The sequence below is a fragment of the Rhynchophorus ferrugineus genome, unplaced genomic scaffold (genome assembly GCF_030347505.1).
Source record: "Rhynchophorus ferrugineus isolate W39M unplaced genomic scaffold, kcgeb_rfMv2 rfM7, whole genome shotgun sequence".
NCBI lineage: Eukaryota > Metazoa > Arthropoda > Insecta > Coleoptera > Curculionidae > Rhynchophorus > Rhynchophorus ferrugineus.
The window spans coordinates 26204626-26225685 of NW_027472586.1; the positions used below are offsets into that span (position 1 = coordinate 26204626).

The 21060-nt window shown below is 30.9% G+C and overlaps 1 protein-coding gene across 1 annotated transcript; it reads left to right on the forward strand.

Annotated features, from left to right (window-relative positions):
- The first annotated feature begins 10276 nt into the window (after positions 1-10276).
- Positions 10277-19984, forward strand: LOC143200375 (uncharacterized). Its single transcript, XM_076410850.1, has 4 exons — positions 10277-10482; positions 11423-11722; positions 14497-14727; positions 19653-19984. The coding sequence occupies exons 1-4, from the start codon at positions 10384-10386 to the stop codon at positions 19869-19871; spliced, it is 849 nt and encodes a 282-aa protein (XP_076266965.1). The 5' UTR covers positions 10277-10383; the 3' UTR covers positions 19872-19984.
- The last annotated feature ends 1076 nt before the right edge of the window (positions 19985-21060 follow it).

Sequence of the window (21060 nt, forward strand, 5' to 3'; positions counted from 1 at the left end):
AGGCAAATAATCTAAATTTGTTCGCGATCCATTCGTCGATAATGACTGTACTGTGTAACCGTAACCGAGATAATAATTTCAAACATAATACCTTTATGGAGTTAATGTGAGTGGGTATTCCAGACAACTGCAAAAATTAGAATCGGACAATGTTAAAAATAGAAATCAATCTATGTAAACATTTTCTCATTCTTTTCACATGAAAACAAAATGGTTTTTCCCCGTACGCTTTATTTAAAAAATGTGTTCCCTCTACAAAGTTCCATCCAAACGATCTCGAATACATTATGTAACTGATGTAATCACAAGTCGCAAGAAAGGGCAGGACGGGTCCTTACCAAGTGAAAAAAAGAAAAAACAGTACGAAATCCAATTTGAAGAATAGCGTGGAAATAAAACGACATTTTCATCGGGTCGTTTCCTTTCGCCAGCCGACCATTTTCCGTTTTACATACAAACGAGACGAGTAAAACCGCCAAATACGAAAATTTCTACTTCGTTCGTATCGAAATAAATTTCCCGTCCGTTTAGTCTTCGAATTCGAGGCGCGACCGCTATTTTTTTATTCGTTCGTCCTGCTCGCCGATTCATAATTCCTACGGTGAAATTTTTATGGACGGTTAGTCGGGCCGATTCACTTTTACCTCATTATCATAATTTTGTCTTGAACTCGTCGAAAATTTTGTGAATCTGGTCCTGTGTGCTGCACGGCGTCACACTTTCTTTAGGATAATTTTTTTTAATTTAACATATTCGAAAATATTGTTTTGAATAAAATTTTAATGTAAATACTGTTGACATTTTCGACAATATGACGACTTAACTTTTACAAAAAACTAGCGCTGGGAACTATCGACTAAAAACACTCGAAACAGTCGATAGTCAAAAAACTAGCGACTGAAAATAATAATTACTATCAAATGTAACGCTCACTGTTTTTTTTTGGTCAGATGAAGATGTAGGAACCCCTTCCTGTATAAATTGCGAGAGAGAGGAAGACGGAGATAATTGGTTGGAGCAGTTAACTTAATATAATTATATGTTCTTATATTTTCCAACGGTAGAATAAGCGAGACGAAGATGTACATATTCCTTAACGTACTAACTGAAAAAATAGTTACTGAATACTGTTAACATGCAATTAATATTTCATTTTAAATGAATTAGAACTACTTTTATATTTGTGTGTTCTATGGATCTGTAAAAAGGAATGGAATTTTTCTGTGGAATGGAATAATACCCCACAAATGTTTTATTGTATTTTAACATGTCAATTGCTATTTTTAAGAATATACTATAATAAATATAGACAATATAATAGAACTTAAACAAAACCTAAAAACTAAAGATGCACAATAACCATAAATACTAAATAAAAATTAAATATATACCTAATCATAGAAAAAAAAAGCTAATTCACGACATAATTAAAAATGATCGCACAATAAGTATTAAAGCAATAACTATTAAAAATAAAGTAAATGCTTTGTTTATTATTGAACGGAAATATTTTTTAACAAAAATCGAAATAGTAATCCAAATATTACGTATTATTGCCACATAAACAGTCAAAAGTATTTTACTATTTATAATTCACAATTATAATTATTTTACCATATTACATTAACAATCTTGAAAAAATGGCTCCAAAATGCTGCTATTTTAATAAACAATATATAAATATTTACAAGCAAACTACCAAAAAAATCATAAATCTATAATATTAGATATAAATCTATGTATGCATACATTGGGTACATTTTTGTCAAGGTCGACAGAGCCCGAACGTTAAAAATCAGTCGAATGAAACTAGTAGAACCAAAAATAGTAACTAAAAGTGCACGACTGAAACAGTCAATAGCAAATAGTAATAAAATCAGTCGGTCCGAAAATCGCGACTGAAACAGTCACTGGTAAAAAGTAGTAAAAACAATCGAACCAAAACTAGCGACTGAGGAAGTCGATTGTAAAAAGTAGTCAATTACTAAACAGTTGATAGTCGATTTCAGTCGATTGTTCCCAATACTACAAGAAACCAAGCCAGTAATAATGAAAATTCTAAAATAAAAATTTCTTAAATGCACTAATATCTACTACTGATCGCCCTGTTGTTGAAATATGTATGAAAAATGTATTAAAATAATCATGTTTTTCTCAGAATAAAGTAAAGAGATTAATTTAAAAATGATATGTTACTAATACATGTTTTCACTAATACATGTTTTCAAAGTATTGTCAATATAAGATCAGACATGAATTTGATATATAACAATTATAAAAATAATAAATGTCTCTATATTAAAACATATTATTAAGCATATAAGCAAACTATCTCAAGATCTGATACTCAACAACATTATTTAAATTTTATTTAATTAAAGCTAATTTCAATTAACTTTCAATAACCAACAAAGTATTAATAAGTGTAAATTACGACTCCACTGAACATTATAACAAAGTACTATAGATAACTTCAGAATTATTTTCAGAACTTCAGAGCATCAAATATATCTTGATCATGAACTTCCTTTACTTTTATGTTGTAAACATAAGAATGTAATAATAAATGAAGTAATACATGTTTGTATATTAAAAGAGAGAATATATTAATAAAACTGTTTTGAAATTGATATTTGACTTTGGTATATATATTTAAATAATAACGAACACAGTTTAGAAATGTATATTAAAGGAAACTATTTACCATCAATCTATTAACTAATGATTTTTCGAAACTTAGGTCTGTAAAATAAATAATCAAAATAATTGATACAAATTTCAAATAGTAAAATGTCATATAATCACATGTCTTATTGCATTAATCATTAAACTCCTTAATATTTATCGATGCTTTAAAATGTTACAAATTTACTCATAATAATTAATAATTTCTAAGCAAATTATGTAGTTAGTTTCATTTTTAATCTTGCATATCTTCATTACTTCATCTATATATTTATATAATCTTTACCTTTTATCAATTTCTCTCACTTAAAATATATATTACAAGAACAATAAATGCATCAGGCTGATTAAAGGAATAATTTCTTTACCTATTAAAATAAAATTGCATTATTCTTTCCATATTTATTTCACTTTTCGATCTCGCCTTTGCAGATAGTTGATTTTTAGTTTGTCTTCTATGACTTTCATTTATCTATTGCTTTCTATTTTATCTTATATCCCATATGTTATTACATTACAATTCCGTAAACTCTTAATATTATATGCAATATTCATTTTAACTGTGGATACACAAATTAACTTATTTATTATCTGTAATATTCGATTAGTGCTATGTTAAGAAATGCATTTACTAATGAAACCTGAAATGAATCTGAAGTCAAAATCACCAGTATTTACAGGAAAATCTTAACAATTAATTTAGAATTACCTTTAGTTCAATGATATACTATGTCTCCAGAACCATATTGATTAATAACAGTCCTTAAGCAAGAATAATTTTTTTTTTTCAAGAGGCATCAAGTTAAATCAATATTGTGATTTCAAAAATCTAAATGTCTTGTAAGCAAAGAAAACAAACGAGTTTTATTTTAATGTTTTTATTAAGCGGGCACATCAAGTTGTTTTCTCTACAAAATAAAAATGTAATATATAATAATTGCGATAACTCTTTAATGATATCTACAATACGGGAATAACCGAAAATAACACTGCTTAAAATTGCCCAGCTAGATTCGATCCTACCGTTTGGTTTGTATATATATATATTGGAATATATATATATATATATATATATATATATATATATATATATATATATATATATATATGCCAATTTTTTTTTTAAGTCTCAACCGTTTAAATAATATAAATTTTTATCTCTTCATAACATGAAATAAAGTATAATGAGATGAATTATATTTTTTTTCTTAGGTTCAATCCTATATTCATCAATATCCAACGTAGCGTAACTTTTATACAGTAACAGATTTATGACGTGTTGGAAATCATTTTGACACTGGCATCAGTTACTTAATTTGTATCTGCTGCTTTTTTGATTGATCTACAGCGGATATAGAAAAAGGAAGGCTGAAATCCAATGGCTTAATGTAATGAAGTCAATGTATTATAACATTCTCGGCATGGTGTACCAAAATCTGCAATAGCAGCACGATCTAAATTATATTTCTTCTAATCCTAGAAATCGCTTTGAAATAATTATGTTGGTGTTTGGAATTCACGTAGTTCCGACCCGGATATCATTGGCCTAACTCCCTAATCATAATTAGATTCCCCTAATATTGCGTAATACCTCACAAGATGGCAACACCGCTGTTAAATTCGATATATTGGATATTTCTCGATAATCATGGATAATCAAAATAAAATTTTCGCTATTCATTTTTTTTGTTGATCTGAATAAATCTGCTTCTGGAGCCCATCAGGAAATATGGCAATTATAATGTCTTTCTATAGGAGTATAACTGACTGCCTTAGTAACAATCCAAAATTTGCTATTTATAGAATTATAGAATCTTATAAATATTTATAAAATTAAAACGCTATTAACATATGCACGAGCAGCAACGGCTCCATTGGGAAATAAACCCAAAAATCATATCCCAGTTTATTGGTTTATTTGAAATCGTATTTGATTTAAATTAAATAAAATATCGTATAAATTGCGAGAATTATTTGGAAAATAATAGCTTATTTATTATTGATCGCTAGTATATTTTTAGACAATTTGTTCGGATTATTTACTTAGATATGCACGGAATAATACACGGCTTAGGTGAAAATAGTTTGAAATTATTACAAAATAATTTTAAAAACTCAATTAATTTATTTAAAAATTTAACTCTAATATTCAATTAAATAATAAAATTCGTTCAATAAAACAGTGAACCCATGTCATCTGATTAGAGGACGTCAAAACGTCGCAATGTTGCTGCATCAATTCTGAATTTTAGTTCATTTTGGCTTTACTATACAACATAATTCTAATCTAAATAAAATAATAAAACAAAAATATTGTTATCAAATATAATTTTTTAACATTATAATACATCTAACGCATATATTATCGCAGGAATTGAAACTACAAATAATTATACAGTTATAATAGTTTGTAGGTTAGTGTTGTATTTTATTATATTTATATTGAACTCTTTTCTCTACCACCTATATGTTAGAGTTCTATTAGAGAGCAGAGAGGTACAGTGTTTCCGTGTAAATTTATTTTGTCACTCACACTCACATATCACTGTACTTTTTAGTTTGTTGTATTATTATCATATATATGTTTCGTGATAAAACTAAATTTAACACTGTATTACGCTAATGCATTAGAAATATCTGTAAAACAGTTAAAATTATTTCTCTTCTTATACATTTTGACCAAAAGTTGGTGTAGATTCTAAATATGTGCACACGTATCTGTTCATAAAATCTTTCATATTCTAAAATAAGATTTCCTACAGTTAGGAAGTTAGTTGTTTTGACTCTCATCACCCTGTCTTGGAAATCGTCAGCATTGCATCATAATACTATATTCAGAAAGTTTCATTGAAGTCAAAAACTAAGCTGTCAATTTCCAATATATTTAACATTTGTTAAGGATTCCGTCAATTGTCAGTTTCTTCGTCAAAGGGTCTGATCGATTACATCCAATCCGAAGGTATTATTAACTATTCCTGTTTCTAACATGAAAAACAATATATTTGCAATGAATTAATAATAAATGTTATGACTAACAAAAGCTAATCAATTGTTATTATAATGTTAATATATTTCATGAAATTTTGTTTTCCTATCACTAGTTTTATTATCACCTTGACATGAGTGACTATTGGATATATTGGTCCCATTTTAAAATATCCATGTCCCATCTAGATACACAAATTTCATTATATGCTTTTAACAATTGTATTCTATTAAAAGAATGCCTGGAAGATCCATTAGACCTGTTCGATGCTTTTCAGACTAACAGTTTCCGCTGAAATAATTGTAGTAAATTATGTGTCAATTGAAAGAATTATTTCTATATTTTGAATATATTTTATCTATGATAGAACAAACATCAAGCTGAAACTGATCGTTGCCCGCTTCATATGAAGACAGTTCCTTTTCGGTGAATACAAGATTATATTTTTAATTTTAGAAATATCTCAGTAACCGTGTCCATACTATTCAATCATACGTTCAGTGCAGCTGCAATACGCCAAAAAATATTTCCAATAAAAATGACAGCAGATTAATATTTAACAGTAAAAAATGTTTATCTCTCCAACGTATTTTACTGGCATGAGCAGTTTATTGCAGTTTGTATATTCCTTTTAACACCAGACAATGCTTCCCTTTTATTTGATTGTAATTAAAAAGAAATTAAATTCTTCCTGATAAACTCGAACATGTCACTGAATCATCCTAGAAAAGTTGGCCGGTTATCAAATGTTTGCAAAATCCTTGAAAACTTACATTACTCTGATTGAAAATGCGGAAGGTAATTCATAGTCAGGGTTGGAACTCATTGCGTCTCTGGCTGTGATTTTATTAGAAATTTTCTTTAACGTTTTGATGTTGCGCTTAGTATGGACACTGTGACTAAAATCTCTAAAAAAATTATGAACGAAGTAATGTTAGATTCATCAAAGACAAACCATCCAAACTCGAAGTGGGTGACGAATTAAGATCTTCTTGATCGTTAACACAATTCGAGATCAAATTTATGAAATTTATTTAAACAGTTAGTAGATAAACAGTATTTTAGATATAAACATAATTTAATTCAAATATTTTACAACGAATTGTTAGTCTGGAAAGTATTTAAAGAAAATATAGGGTTATGAAGCTCTTTGAGAGATATGTCATCCCCGGATACACTGTTGGGACATAGAATTTTAATGGTGTAAAGAAAACCATCGAAGAGGTCTAATGGAACATCCAGGCATTGCTTTGAAAGTAATTCAATTTTTAACACAAACATTTGTTATTTATGTTTGTATATGCTGAGGAGACTTGGATATTTCACAATAGAACATTGGGCTCCTCTTGACAAGATCCTAATAAAAAGAGTGTAAAGAAAACATGTATTAATCGAAAAAGGATTAAAATCGTAAATCGAAAAAGGTTAGTCGTGATAATTTTTTACTAATTCATTGTAGATATATTGTTCTTCATCCTGGAAACAGGAATTATTTTAATCCTGAAATAAGGATAGTGTTTTCCTCCAAGTTCAAGGGCTATTATTATGGTGAATTGAACTATAACATGGTTTTGATCCTGTTTTGAAAATCAATTGTTAAAGAACCTAGAGGAAACCATCAGTTATTGTTATGGACAATGAACCATGTCATAGCACACTGGTGGAAGAGATCCCAACAAGTGCCTCGACAAAGACTGTAATGAAGCAATAGCTTGTAAAACATGACTATAGTTTTTCCGAGACTATGTTACAAGTGAAATATTTAAAATTGTTACTCGGTAAATATAAATGAAATATTTATTTAATAATGAAATATTGGGCTTCCTGCAGTTTATGTTATTAGAAATAAGCCCAAAAAATATACACAGTGTAGATTAGATGACTGAACAATATCTCCTCCCTATCACGACATATTCAATCCAATTAAGTTGATATGGCGAGTGTCAAATACTTATTAGAATGGGCATATAGGTCGGAAATAATATGCAAGCAAGAACTGTTTGGGTAAGTGTATTTAGATGTGTGGATGTGGATGAACTGCATCAGGCACACAGAGGAAGAAATTGACAAATGGTGAAATTGTGAACAAGTTTTAGAGAGATTGGAAATTAAAGAGGCTACTGATGAAATTCTCGGGATATTGATTATGTTGCAATGCTGACAACTACTAAGAGAGGGTGATGAAACTGGAAACAACTAAAGGTGTATAATTAATTGTGTGCATAGATATGTATGTAATAGTTCATAAATATACATGAGCGTTAGGTTAGAATATATGAGAAGAGAATGTATATCAACGGTTTCGTAGATACGGTAAATGCATTAAGGCGAATGCAGTGATTAAATCTAATTTTATTAAGAATAGTGTAACAGGTCAATTGAAAAGTATCCGGTCTGACACATAGATGGCGCTAATATAATTAAATCCATATATTTTTATTAGCCAAAACCCTCAAAAGATGCGTGTATAAATTTGACGGCTGTCGGATCATTAGTTTGTAAATTATAGCATTTGGAGTAAAGCAACTTTTCTTATTGTGAAAAAAAATTGATAAAAAGGAATATCTCGTGTTGATAAAATATTGCTTTTTGAACGAAAAAAATACAGTTGAAGCAAAAACTTGACTTGATGCCGAGTTTCCGGGCACTGCCCCAGGAAACTCAACCATCAAGGATTGGTATGCTAAGTTTAGACGTGGTGGTGACATGAGCAGAAAAGACGGTGAACGCAATGGACGCCCAAAAGAAGTTGTTACCGACGAGAGCATTCAAAAAATCCACAAAATGATTTTGAATGACCGTAAATTGAAATTGAATGAAATAGTAGGCACTCTAAAGATATCAAATGAACGTGTAGATGATATCATTCTGAATATTTGCATTTGAGAAAGTTCTGTGCAAAGTGGGTGCCGCGCGAGCTCACTTTTGACCAAAAACAACGAAGAGTTAATGATTCGAAGTAGTGTTTGAAGATGATCAAGCGTAATAAACCCGGGTTTTTGCGTCGATATGTGACAATGGATAAAAATGGCTCCATCATTTCACTCCAAAGTCCAATCGACAGTCATCCGAGTGGACTGGACACGATGAAGCCGCTCCAAAGCGTGGAAAAATACAACAGTAGGTTGGCAAGGTTATGGTGTTTGTATTTTGGGATGCGCATGGAGAAATTTTCATTAACTACCTTGAAAAAAGAAGAACCATCAACAGCGACTATTACACGTTAATCGTTTTGCGTTATCGGACAGTTTGTAGAAAGAAATCGCCGAAAAAGGGCCACATTTGAAGGAAATGAAAGCGCTGCTTCACCAAGACAATACACCATATCAAAAGTCAGTGAAAACGAATTGGGCTTCAAATTAGTTCTTTCATCCACAGTTTTCTCCAGATCTGTCCCCCAGCGACTATTTCTTGTTCTCAGATCTTAAAGGAATGCTAGCTGGGAAGAAACTTGTGACGAATGAAGGGGTGGTTGCCAAAACTGAGGCCTATTTTGAAGCAAAGAACAAATCGTACTACAAAAATGGTATCGAAAAGTTGGAGTTTCAGTATAATCAGTGTATCACCCTTGAGGGGAATTATGTTAAATAAAAAAAACTAATTTTGCCAAATAATTTTATTTTACTATGGTAGGCCGGGTACTTTTCAATTCACCTGTTACACATATAATAATAGAAGAATCTAAAGGCACAGCATCGAAACAAACAAAAACTAAAATTAAAAAGGTATATATCCTCTCTAATGAATGTAAAATACACTCTTTGAATATACAAGTATTAATCAGGTAGTCCAGGGGTTACCACTACATAAAAATTGAACAAAGAACTCTAACTCATGGGTGGTGTGGAAATAAGTTCAATGTAAATATAATAAAACAACTCTAACCTATAAATTATTTTGACTCTAAATTTAAGTTCTTAGATAATATCTGCATCAGATATACTATAATGTTAAAACAAATTTTATTTGGTAACATTTTTTTAGTTTCATTATTTTTATACATCAGAATTTTGTTATACGTCAAGGCCAATATGAACTAAAACTGAGAGTGGATGCGGTAACACATCGATCTTTTCGGACGGTTTTTATTTGTTAGAATATTAAGACAAAAAATTTAAAAAATAACTCAATAAGATTTAAATAGAAATATCTACATAGATATAGAATTTATATGAAAATTAAAAATTAATTACTTTAACTTAATTAGAAACAAAACAAAAGCAACAATAGGAACGTTACCGTAACAAATCACACGCTATCAATTGAACAAACCAGTTATATATATCGCTGTAACAATAAGTAATAAGCGCTCTCGCGATTTCACATGCTACGTTAAATCTGACGCGAAAAAAATCAAGCGTCAGGTGCAATCCCAGCCGAACGTATCCTGATTCTTCCTGGCGAGTGAAAATTTCACTGTCTCCGTTTTCCCTCGAAGAAACATTCTCACGGGGCACGTAAAATCCAGTCGCCCAATCAAGGTCTCGGTCGGACGATGATGGGTCCGTCGCCGATAACCCTAATTTCTACAGCTGGTCCATATGACACACTTCCCATCCGCATAGTAGAGCTCTAGTCAAAATGATATAAAACGATCCCCCCGCGGTTTCATTCTTCATTTCACACGCTTCTTTGGTCATGTACTAGTACCCATTGGTTTACACACATATCGATTTTTTTGTCTTGTGTAGAAACATATATACAGTGCCAAAATGAACTGTCGAGTGTTTTGTGTTGTGTTTTTAATTGCCTTCGCTTTGGTTGAAGCTGGACCAGCTATTGACGACCATAAGGCATCTCATATTAACTCAGTAAGTTTACAATATTGGATTTGTCGCCTTACCCTCAAGAAATGAGATCCCAAAATCGTTTCGTACAAATAATTTGGACGACCAAAAATGTATTTAATTTCTAACATTTTTTTCTAATATCATTAGCATTCCACTAATTAATAGATTATAATACTCTATAAAACCAGACATTACATCAAAAAAAAACATAGTTTTAATTGAGACGCTATGGAGAATATCATTTATTATGTTTTTACAGCATTACTATAGTAGAAACAATTTTTGTCATTTATTACATCAAAACATTAAATTTTAAATCTTATTCTGATAAAAAATAAATAAAAAAGTAGACATTTTCTATTTTAATTAAACAATTGTATGTTAAAATGGCACAAATTAAAAATGTTTTACAATCGTAATACTAATTGTCTAAAAAGTAGAATAATTACTACAAATAAAAATTCTTTTAGAAATTGAATACAAATAAAATACATAAGATTGGTTTATTAAAGTCGTTTTAGAACCTATTCACAAAAAATATATTATATATAAAAAACAATAAACACAGATCTTAAATATGTCAATTGGTTCATTATATCGAAAAATTATTTAAATATTCTCTTACTGTTTCTGTCATATAGTCATACTTCTAGCGAAGCGTAACCTCGATTTTTCTCCGATCTTGACCTTAAGAAGATCTTGAACAGATGTTTTTATAAAAAGAAATGCGTTTCAAATTGACCGAGATGAATAATTAATAATATTCAATTTTCGGTGACAGAGATAAGGATATCTGATACTAAATGTACTTATCAACTATTAACGCTTTAATATGTTATTACATAATGCTATTAACAATATAAAGTAAATTTAATATATAGGGTTATGTTCTATACTTGATCCTTTATAAAAATGCTACGATATCCATTCCGTTAACAAATATTAACCATTAATTTTACAGATTCATTCAAATGACGTCGTTATGGAGGAAAATTTGTTGAGAAAACTGAAGGCAAAATGTTACAACGGCGACTTCTCCCCCTGCATGGTCTTTTTGGCTGTTAACTATTTTAACGACATGTTAAAGAAACCGCAGGCCGATTTTGGGGCTGTAGAAATCACCAAAAATACGAACTCCATCTTCCCAGAAACCTCCAGGAGTCTTAAGGATATGGAGAATCTTTCTGATGAAGCTCAATTAACTCAGCTTATGGCCGATAAACTGTACGACTACGTTAAAACAAGATCGATGAAGTGGCACGTACGTAATCATTTTCCGCTTATTAAATAATTTCATATTTTGAGTACTAGAGTGAAGAAATTGTCGTTGCATGTTCTAATATATTTGTTTAAAACTGTTTTGTACGAGACAGTGCGTATGTTCATGTCAGCTTTTGCTTTTTTATTATTCAGTGCACAAAAAGTTGTTTGGAAATAATTCTTATCATATTCTTTGAATGCTGTAAACAACCATATATATTCCTTTTTTTGGCTCGCAAGACAAACTTTAACATCCATCGTTTTTTTTGCGTTCTCATTTCCACTAAAACAATACTTCCTGTTTCATAGCACTTTAATGTGCATCGTAAATCTTTACTCCCAGAGAAATATTTCACTTGTCTTCTTAATAAAAACAAGAGAAGGCGATAAAATACGAATAACAGAAAAAAAGAAAAATATTATATTCGTGCTGAGAAATCTCCCTATAAATTCATATTTGGATGTTTTGAATTGCTACATAAACAGAAATAATTTGCCATGATAAATTTGGGCGTCCGATTTCTCTCTTTGATAAATTTCGGATAGAAATAACCTTCCAAATATAAGTGAGCCTGTGAAGCAACAATTTGTATCCAAATATCGAATAATATATAAAAATTATATGTACAACCCAATATGGCGTTTTATTTTTCATGTGCTGGGTCTGTGAATATCTGTAACCTTTTTTTAGAGCTCTGTAACATTTTGTGTGTTAGGAACTCTATAATCTGTAAACTGTTGTTACGTTGGTTGTTATACTTCTTACATTTGGTTGATGCGCTGAATTTTTCGGTTTCTGTGCAGTCTCCTTGCTTCGGTTGGGGTTCTCCCTCTCTTGTGAAGTGAAGCAGTTTAATTGAAAAGTTCCCGGCCTACCATAGTAAAACACATTTTTTTGACAAATTTTTTCTTATTCAACATAGTTCACTTCACTTTGGTGATACACGACCCACCCACTTTTCGATACCATTTTTACAGTACGATTTGCCCTTTGTTTCATAATAGGCCTCATGACCCTGCCAGCCGACTGTTTTCCCTTTTTTTTGCAGCGGGTTCATTGTGTGCAGTCCACTCAGATGACTCTCGATTGGATTCAGAGCCATGTTTCATCCATCATCGTATATCGACGCAAAAACTCGGGTTTATCATGCTTGATAAACTTCAAACACTGCTCCGAATCATCAACTCGTCGTTGTTTTAAAAATTAGCTCGCGCGGCACCCATTTTGCACAGAGCTTTCTGATACCCAAATATTCGCAAATGATCTGATGTACATATTCAGTTGATATCTTTAGAGTGTCTACTATTTCATTCAATTTCAATTTACGGCTACTGAAAATGATTTTGTGGATTTTTTAACTGTTTTCGTCGTAACAACCACTATTGGACGTCCACTGCGTTCACCGTCTTCGGTGTTCATTTCACCACGTCTAAACTTAGCATACCAATTATTGATGGTTAATTTTCCTGGGGCAGTATCCGAAAAGTCGGCATCAAGCCAAGTTTTTGGTTCATCTGTATTTTTCCCTTCAAAAAGCACTATTTTATCAACAAGCGAAATTCCATTTTATCCATTTTTTTGGCAATTAGAAAAGTTGCTTCACTCAAAATGCTATAATTCACAAACTAATGATCCAACAGCTGTCAAATTTATACTCGCATCTTTTGAGGGTTAGCGTTAACTAAAAAACATGTGGACTTAATTCTAGTAGCGCCATCTATGTGTCAGGCCGCTGACTTTTAAATTGACCTGTTATGTTTGATAAATTAATCCCAGATTCGCTTAGATTGCCCTCTGATTTTTCTCCTCTCCATTCTTTTAGGCGCTTCCCATATTCCCATATGTACCTTTCTTGTTTCTATATACAATGATTGTACTGATTCACGGTTGATTTATTTTCATATTTCTTTCTTCTCATCTTGTTCATTTTTATGGCTTGATGAGGTATTTAACTTTTGTTTATTATTATCTCTCTTTGACAATATGTATGTTGGTCTGTAATTTGTTTTATACACATTTAACAGTTTAGTTTTGCTTTTTATTAATGAGTTTGCTGTTTATAGCCAATTAGAAATTGATATTGCAGTATTCCTTGTTCTAATAACTCGTAGTGTCTTTTTTGCCTATTCCTAATCAATTAGTTACACTCACTACTTAATTGTGTTATATATTCGATTTGTACTCCTAAAAATTCGGAATACCCCAAATTTTCATGTTAAGATTGTTGACCTGAAATCTCTAGAAATGCATATCATATTTTTCTTTGAAGAAGCTTGTTTGATCCTATAATATGGCAAGAATTTCATTCGTATCTATATCATATATCATTGTCGTAACATTAATTAGGTTTTTTTTTACGTTATGTAGCATTTAAGTCATCTAATTAAATTACTGACTATGTGCATAATACATACATAACATATGTTTACACAGTTGTTAATTATGTGCATCTTATTGAGACATACGCATACCATATGATTCTTAAGATATTTCACGTTAACCATCTAAGCGTATTACATGCAATTAACGGAAAAATATCTCCTAATTATTGAATCGCCTCGTTTTATTTGAATTCCACATTCCGTATTCAAATACTAGTACTTGAAACATTTTTTAAAGTTAAAGCTTTTAAAGTTTAAAGTTTTTTAAAGCACTATAAAACTGTTGTTTTCTACTTATTAGAGGTTTGTCATTAACATAGTCGTATCATGTTTGACACACCATTAAAAATTTTATTGCCCCTATTGTATTCTAAGTGATATTTGTTGTTTTAGGTTACTGATGGTGCTGATTTAGTGATTGCCGGACGCAGTGACCAGAATGGTGGATTAAATGTTGGAATTTCCTTGCAACCCAATGGTGCTACCGAAGAAGGACGTAAAAAGAAAGACCAAGGCAACATGAGTGGTTTAATTGCCGCCGCCATGATGAAAGTTGGCATACTCAAAGCGTTAGCTTTTAAGGCACTAATCATTCTAGTTGGAAAGGCAGTGTTAGTTAGCAAGGTAAATTTAATAGTAGTACATGCATTATCATATCCAACAAATGTTCGCTATTATCCAAATAGGGAATGACACATATTTCTAACACTACTTGAATATAAATAAAGAACGAGTCTGGGAATTTACATAATTAAACGCATTGTTAAGGCATTTTTAAGAATATCATATTTAAAAAAATGAGGAAAATTTTATCATCACCGTTTTATCATTACACTTTTTTTATAGTATATTTGGAATGGAAAAAAAATCTTTATAACTCGTTATTTCTTGCGATTTATGTTACGATATTTGCGATTAATTCTTAATATAAACAACAAGAAGCGTTAACTCTAGGCAACCTATTATACATTTTGTGCTACGTTAAGCTATTAGAGTGAAGTGACACTACTAACGAAACGAAGAACTAGATGGCCTTGACTATCTTCAATCTGGTAGAAACATTAGTTTTAACCACTGTTATTAGATGACGCTGATTCGTGGTCAAATTTTTAGTGAAAGTTTCAAGTTATTTTTGTATTAAAATAATAATAACAACATTATTTACGTTGATAATAAAAAATATGAGAGAAAGTTGTTCTCCCTTTAAAGGCCAGTAAAAGTGTAATTTTGGGTACAATTATTATTTATGAATAATATGGTTTAATTAATTTTCTTATAAAGCCTACTTTGAGATAGTTTCTCATCGGAAAAGCATTGATTAAAGTAATACTTAGTATTTGCCATGTTGTGATTGATATACTACTAGTAGATAATAGTAGATAAAAGTTTTATCGAGAGTTTCCTCCTTCAGAAAAAATATTGGACCCCGGTTAACTTGTTATGTCACAATATTAGCAATCTTATTGTACTTTCAGTTGCAAATATTTAAAATTATATTGCAATTATGTACAACCAGTTTGAAGAAGGCGATATTCATGTATACAATGTAATCTTAATTAATATTGTATGTAAAACATATTATAATTCAAATCAAATATCCAATATTGTATATTTTAAATTTCAATTTTTTTATAATGAACATTTGGTTCCTATTCAATATTTTCGTAATTCAAAATTCACAAAGTTGATTTTAAACCACTAAATATAATTCAGGTATGAAATTACCTTACACTTGCTTATCATTTATTTAAAATATATAATAAATCAACAATTATTTGGAATATCTGGGAGAGTGCTTTACTCATACCAGAAGATTTGAAATTTTGACATCCAATATATATTTAATTGGCTTTTTTAGTTTAATAAATCTGCCCTTTCAATGTTTGCAAGTTGAATTTTTTTCAAACTATAACATTGAATTTTTTGAAAGTTTAGAACATTTGATAACAGATAAAAAATTATATTTAATTAAAATAGTAATAATGATTATACTTCATATATTAAAAACTTCAGTTCATCCTATACGTACTAGTTTAGAATATATTTTCGTACAGTATTGGAATAAATAAATTACCTATATTTCTCGTCTATTCAGCCTCTACTTGTTCTCTACTACGTCACTAATTTACTCAAAGTTGCACTTTCATTTTCCTTCTGAAAAGAAATAACTATAATTTTATTAAGAGTATTTCATAGGATGGATTTTTATATTCATATTTTTCTTGAGGTTACATTCACCAAAAAGTTTGAAGTCGAATATAACTTTTTTAAATTTTTTTTATGAAATATTCAGTTAATCTAAAACCATTTATTATTGTTTAATAATATAGAAAATGCACCTATTAAGAAACATATGGTGTCATAAGTAGGGTAGCAATAAAATTTTAAAAATCTGCTTAAAATGAATGCATTTGAAGATAAGATCAATTTCTTAAAAATTATCTTTAAACAATGAGAGACCTATAATATGTTACATATCTTCAGATGTTTGTTTACGTGATCCGTTTGATGTTTATAAGACATTCATTGGTTTATATATTTAACATCTATGATTTATAATGTTTTGCATTTAATTAAATATTTTGAATGTTAAATGCTTTAACATTTTAAAATTTTTATATCTATCTTTTAATAATAATAGTTAACTTTTCCATTTATAATGAATGTCTTCAAGATCACTGATAGGCGTATGGTTCAGTTAATCCAATCGCGTAGCCGTAGAAAGTTTTCTGCGTATCTTGTTGACCTAGTGATCTTGACTCTCTTACGCCGTTTCTCTCTTACCTTGACAATAGTTCAAGGCGGTAGAAAGTTTTCACAGCCAGCTCCGCTTTTCACGTCTCTATCCTTTAGTGGCCTCCGCAACACTCTTTTACGCTTTCCCAGTAAAAGCTTGAACGGATCAGCGTGAAAACTTTACCCTGTGGGACATATTTTTATTTTTCCGGCCTTTCTTTTGTCGGCAGATATCGCAAAGTCGTCGGCCTTTTTTAAAAGCACAATTTAAATTTCCAAAGTGTGCATAAGAGGGTGCTTCTTCCTCCTTACTCGAGCAGTCGTTTCATTTTTAAGAGGGTGTTTTCAATATGATAAAAGTTGCGGCATGGCTATTTAATAAATTATTAGGTCATACGCAATAATCGAGATTATATATTTCGGTTCAATTAAGCTTAAATTAAATAAATATTTATTATCCAAAATTTATGCAATGCTCTGCATAGATCCATGGTTGATGTTAATGAATTAAGTTCTAATCGTAATTCTTCCATCGTAGGTGCTAAACATATACCATATTTTATTGCGAATATTAATTTATGAAAATAGAAAAAGAAAAACAATTATGCATTTGTTGACTGATTTTTTAGATTCAGTTTGACTATTATTCTATCTTCATCTCCATGGATGTTGTCTCTAGGGAATCCTCTTCTATTTCAAAATTGTTTTTGCCATAAAGACAACACTAGATGACTCGATGAACTTCATATCACCTATCACTTCTATCTTGCAAATTATTTCCTACAATAATAATACTCATTTCTTGTGTAGCCGACAAGTGGTTGGAAAGGTCTGCTGACGATATCATGGCTGTCAGATACAATCCAATCCAATACTATTTTGATTATTTTAACTCAATCTATGTTCTGATGAAGAAATGTTTGTAGTTCTTGCACAATAGTTCGCTTCGCTGTTTGTCTATAAATTTTCGCATCCGCATTACTCATAAAATATTGTTTTATTATGATTATCTGAGCATTCCACAATCTGCCTAATGGGCAATAATTATCTGATGTGCTTGTTAATCTGCATTTGGTAGCTGTAGCAGTTCCTAGTAAGTGATAAAAGTGTCTTTCTATTTGCAACTGTATAAGATTTTATCAACTTATTTCTAATAGAAATTTGAATGTCATGATTGAAGAAAATTTGATGGTTGAAAGTGGGTATGAAAATGTCCTTTACAATATGTATGGCACCAAATGACATCTTTTGGAAAAAACTATTATATTTTTTTATGATAGCCAAGAAGTGTATTAATCAGTGAAACATTTGCCATACCAGAAGTTAATGGGTGTAATGGACTGATGGTGTGACCAATTATGTCAATTTACTTTTCCATCGGCATGACCCAGCAGTTTTACTGCTGTATTTTAATGTCTTACAATGTGGACAAACGATTACCACTTCTCCAATTGTAACTGATTTGTTGGCATCATAATCTATTGCCGGATCATAGTCTTTCTTCATAATCTTTTGTAGAACGATTTATAGTTTGCCTCAACTTCAGTAATAACCTCTTTAGTCGAGCGGAATTTCTTACAGGGAGTTTTTTTAGGTTTGCGAACAGCGAGTAATCGCTAGTTGCCAAATCTGGCGAACACGGTGGATGCGGAAGCAATTCGAAATTCAATTCGTGTAGTTTTGCCCTTGTTTTGATTGACTTATGGCACGATATGTTGTCTTGATGAAACAAATTTATTTTCTTTGACAAATGCGGTCGTTTCTTTGCAATTTCGGCCTTCAAACACCCCAATAAACGATATAAAATATTCATTGTTGATGATATTTCCCTTCTCAAGATCTTCGATGAATATTACATCATGCACATCCTAAAATACCGAGGCCAAAACCTTTCCAGCTGATTGTTGTGCTTTCGTGCGCTTTGGACGAGGTTCATCAGTTGCTGTCCACTCTGATAACGATTATTTTGATTCCAGAGTGAAGTGATGGATCTATGTGTCATTCATTGTGACATATGGATGCAAAAAAATTTGCTTTATAAGGTTTAAACATAGTCAAACGATGCTCAGAATCATCAACACGTTCTTGTGACTTATTGACCAAAAGCCAACAGTGAGAAAATGCGGCACCCACTTTGAACACAGCTTTCTAATAGTCAAATCTTCATGCAGTATAAAACCAACACTTTCTTTTGATATTTTTATGATGTTACATAATTCAAGTAACATCGATCATTCAAAAAGATTTTGTGAATTTTTTTGATGTTTTTTTGGTGTTACCATCGCACTTGGGCGTCCACTGCGTTCTGCATCATCGGTGTATCTACTACACATCAACTCATGTTTATATATATATAGAATATATTTAGTATAGAATCCGATGTTCGAAATTCTTGTCAGTCCATCAGTCAGTTCTCTAGTTTTGTAAATATATAAATATAAGAATCCGAATTTATACATTCATACGAAAAGCTAAGAATATTTTACTCGGCAATCATAACGTGCATTATGGCACCATAGCTATGACAATTACAAGCCAAACCTAAGACTTATAGTTTTCTGAGTATTCGTTAAACATTTTCAACAATATTTACTTAATAATATACTATTAAAATGAAGTATTGGGTGAAAATATTGCACCGTTTAGCCTAATAATTTTTCGTAAATTATCTGTGAAACAGAACGAAGGTTTCTTGTTAAATAAAGTTGATGTTAAGCTAGCAATCTTATTCACAAATATATTACATCAAAAAATATTTGACCCAATCAAATATTTGATAATATTTTTAAATTAATACGTTTTTATAATTTCAGTTGGCTCTCGTACTTGCCGTCATTATTGGACTCAAGAAATTGCTGAGCAACGAAAAACACGTAACATACGAAGTTGTGGCTCAGCCTCACCATGATCACCATGAACACCACGTGAGCGGCGGTGGGCACGACAGCTGGGGAGGCGGTTACGCCAGAAACTTCGAGACCAAAGAAGCGGCTCAGAATTTGGCCTACAGTGCCCAAATTCCACCTAACTAAGTGGAGAAAGTCGCAAATGCCATGACATTAACACCATATTGGTGTACAGTGTAATTTATTTTTTATTTATTTATACTATTTTAATTTATTTCTGTTTCAAATATTTGCTTTTTATTAATAAAGGTTTTTAAAAAAACAAATGTTTCTTTTGCAAAAAATTTTGTTGCTGCTTAGTAGGTTGTACAACAAGTTCGAGGAATATTTATAAGGTAGGATTCTGTGCATCTTTCTACGACTACTGATGAAACAGGAACAGGAACTTTATGGTTCCGAAGCTGGTTTTCGATATTCAGAACTAAACGTCTGTTCCATCAAGATCTAACGCAACAGAAAAATGATTGCAAAAATCAGTACATAAAATATGTTTTTTCATAATATCCGGCTTATTCGTCAGGTTTCGACTACTTCTGGCCTTTATCACATCTTAAAAAATTAGTTCAGACTTTTTTCATTGAGATGATCAGTAATAATTGTTGATTTGAGTGTATTGCAGTTACATTAAAATGTAAAGGTAAATTATATTTATTTATATAATAAAAAATAAATTATATTTTTTATAATATTTGATATTTAACAGTACATTGAACATACTGGATATAAAGAAAGGTAGTTTTTATTCCTTTCCGCATTCAAATGCTATTGTGTTTTTGAAAAGAATATCGGAGGGTAATTTTCACCATAGGTTGCTTTTTTAGGCAAGGGTGTGTAGTCCTTGATCTGTGTAGCTCTTGTGCGTTTGCTTATTTCTGTTTCCAAAAATTCAGTGTTACCAATAACTAGCACAAAAAGGCTTCTGAAATTCAGTAGCTTCAATATTTCACCGTTTTATCAGAAGAATGAGTGAAGATCATTGATCAAAACGGCACGTTGATTAGTATGCCAAATTTATATGAATATGTCCACTTTAAAAAACAAGCGCATATTGTACAACCCAACAGGTCAATTGAAAGGTCTCCGGCCTATCATAGTAAAGCCCATTTTTTTGGCTAAATTAGTTTTTTATTCAACATAATTCCCTTCAAGGGTGATACACTGATTAGAGCGATCCTCCAACTTTTCAATACCATTTTTGTAGTATGATTTATCCTTTGCTTGAAAATAGGCCTCAGTTTCATCGATCACCTCTTCATTCGAAGGAAATTCCTTCCCAGTGAGCATTCCTTTGAGATCTGAGAACAGGAAATAGTCG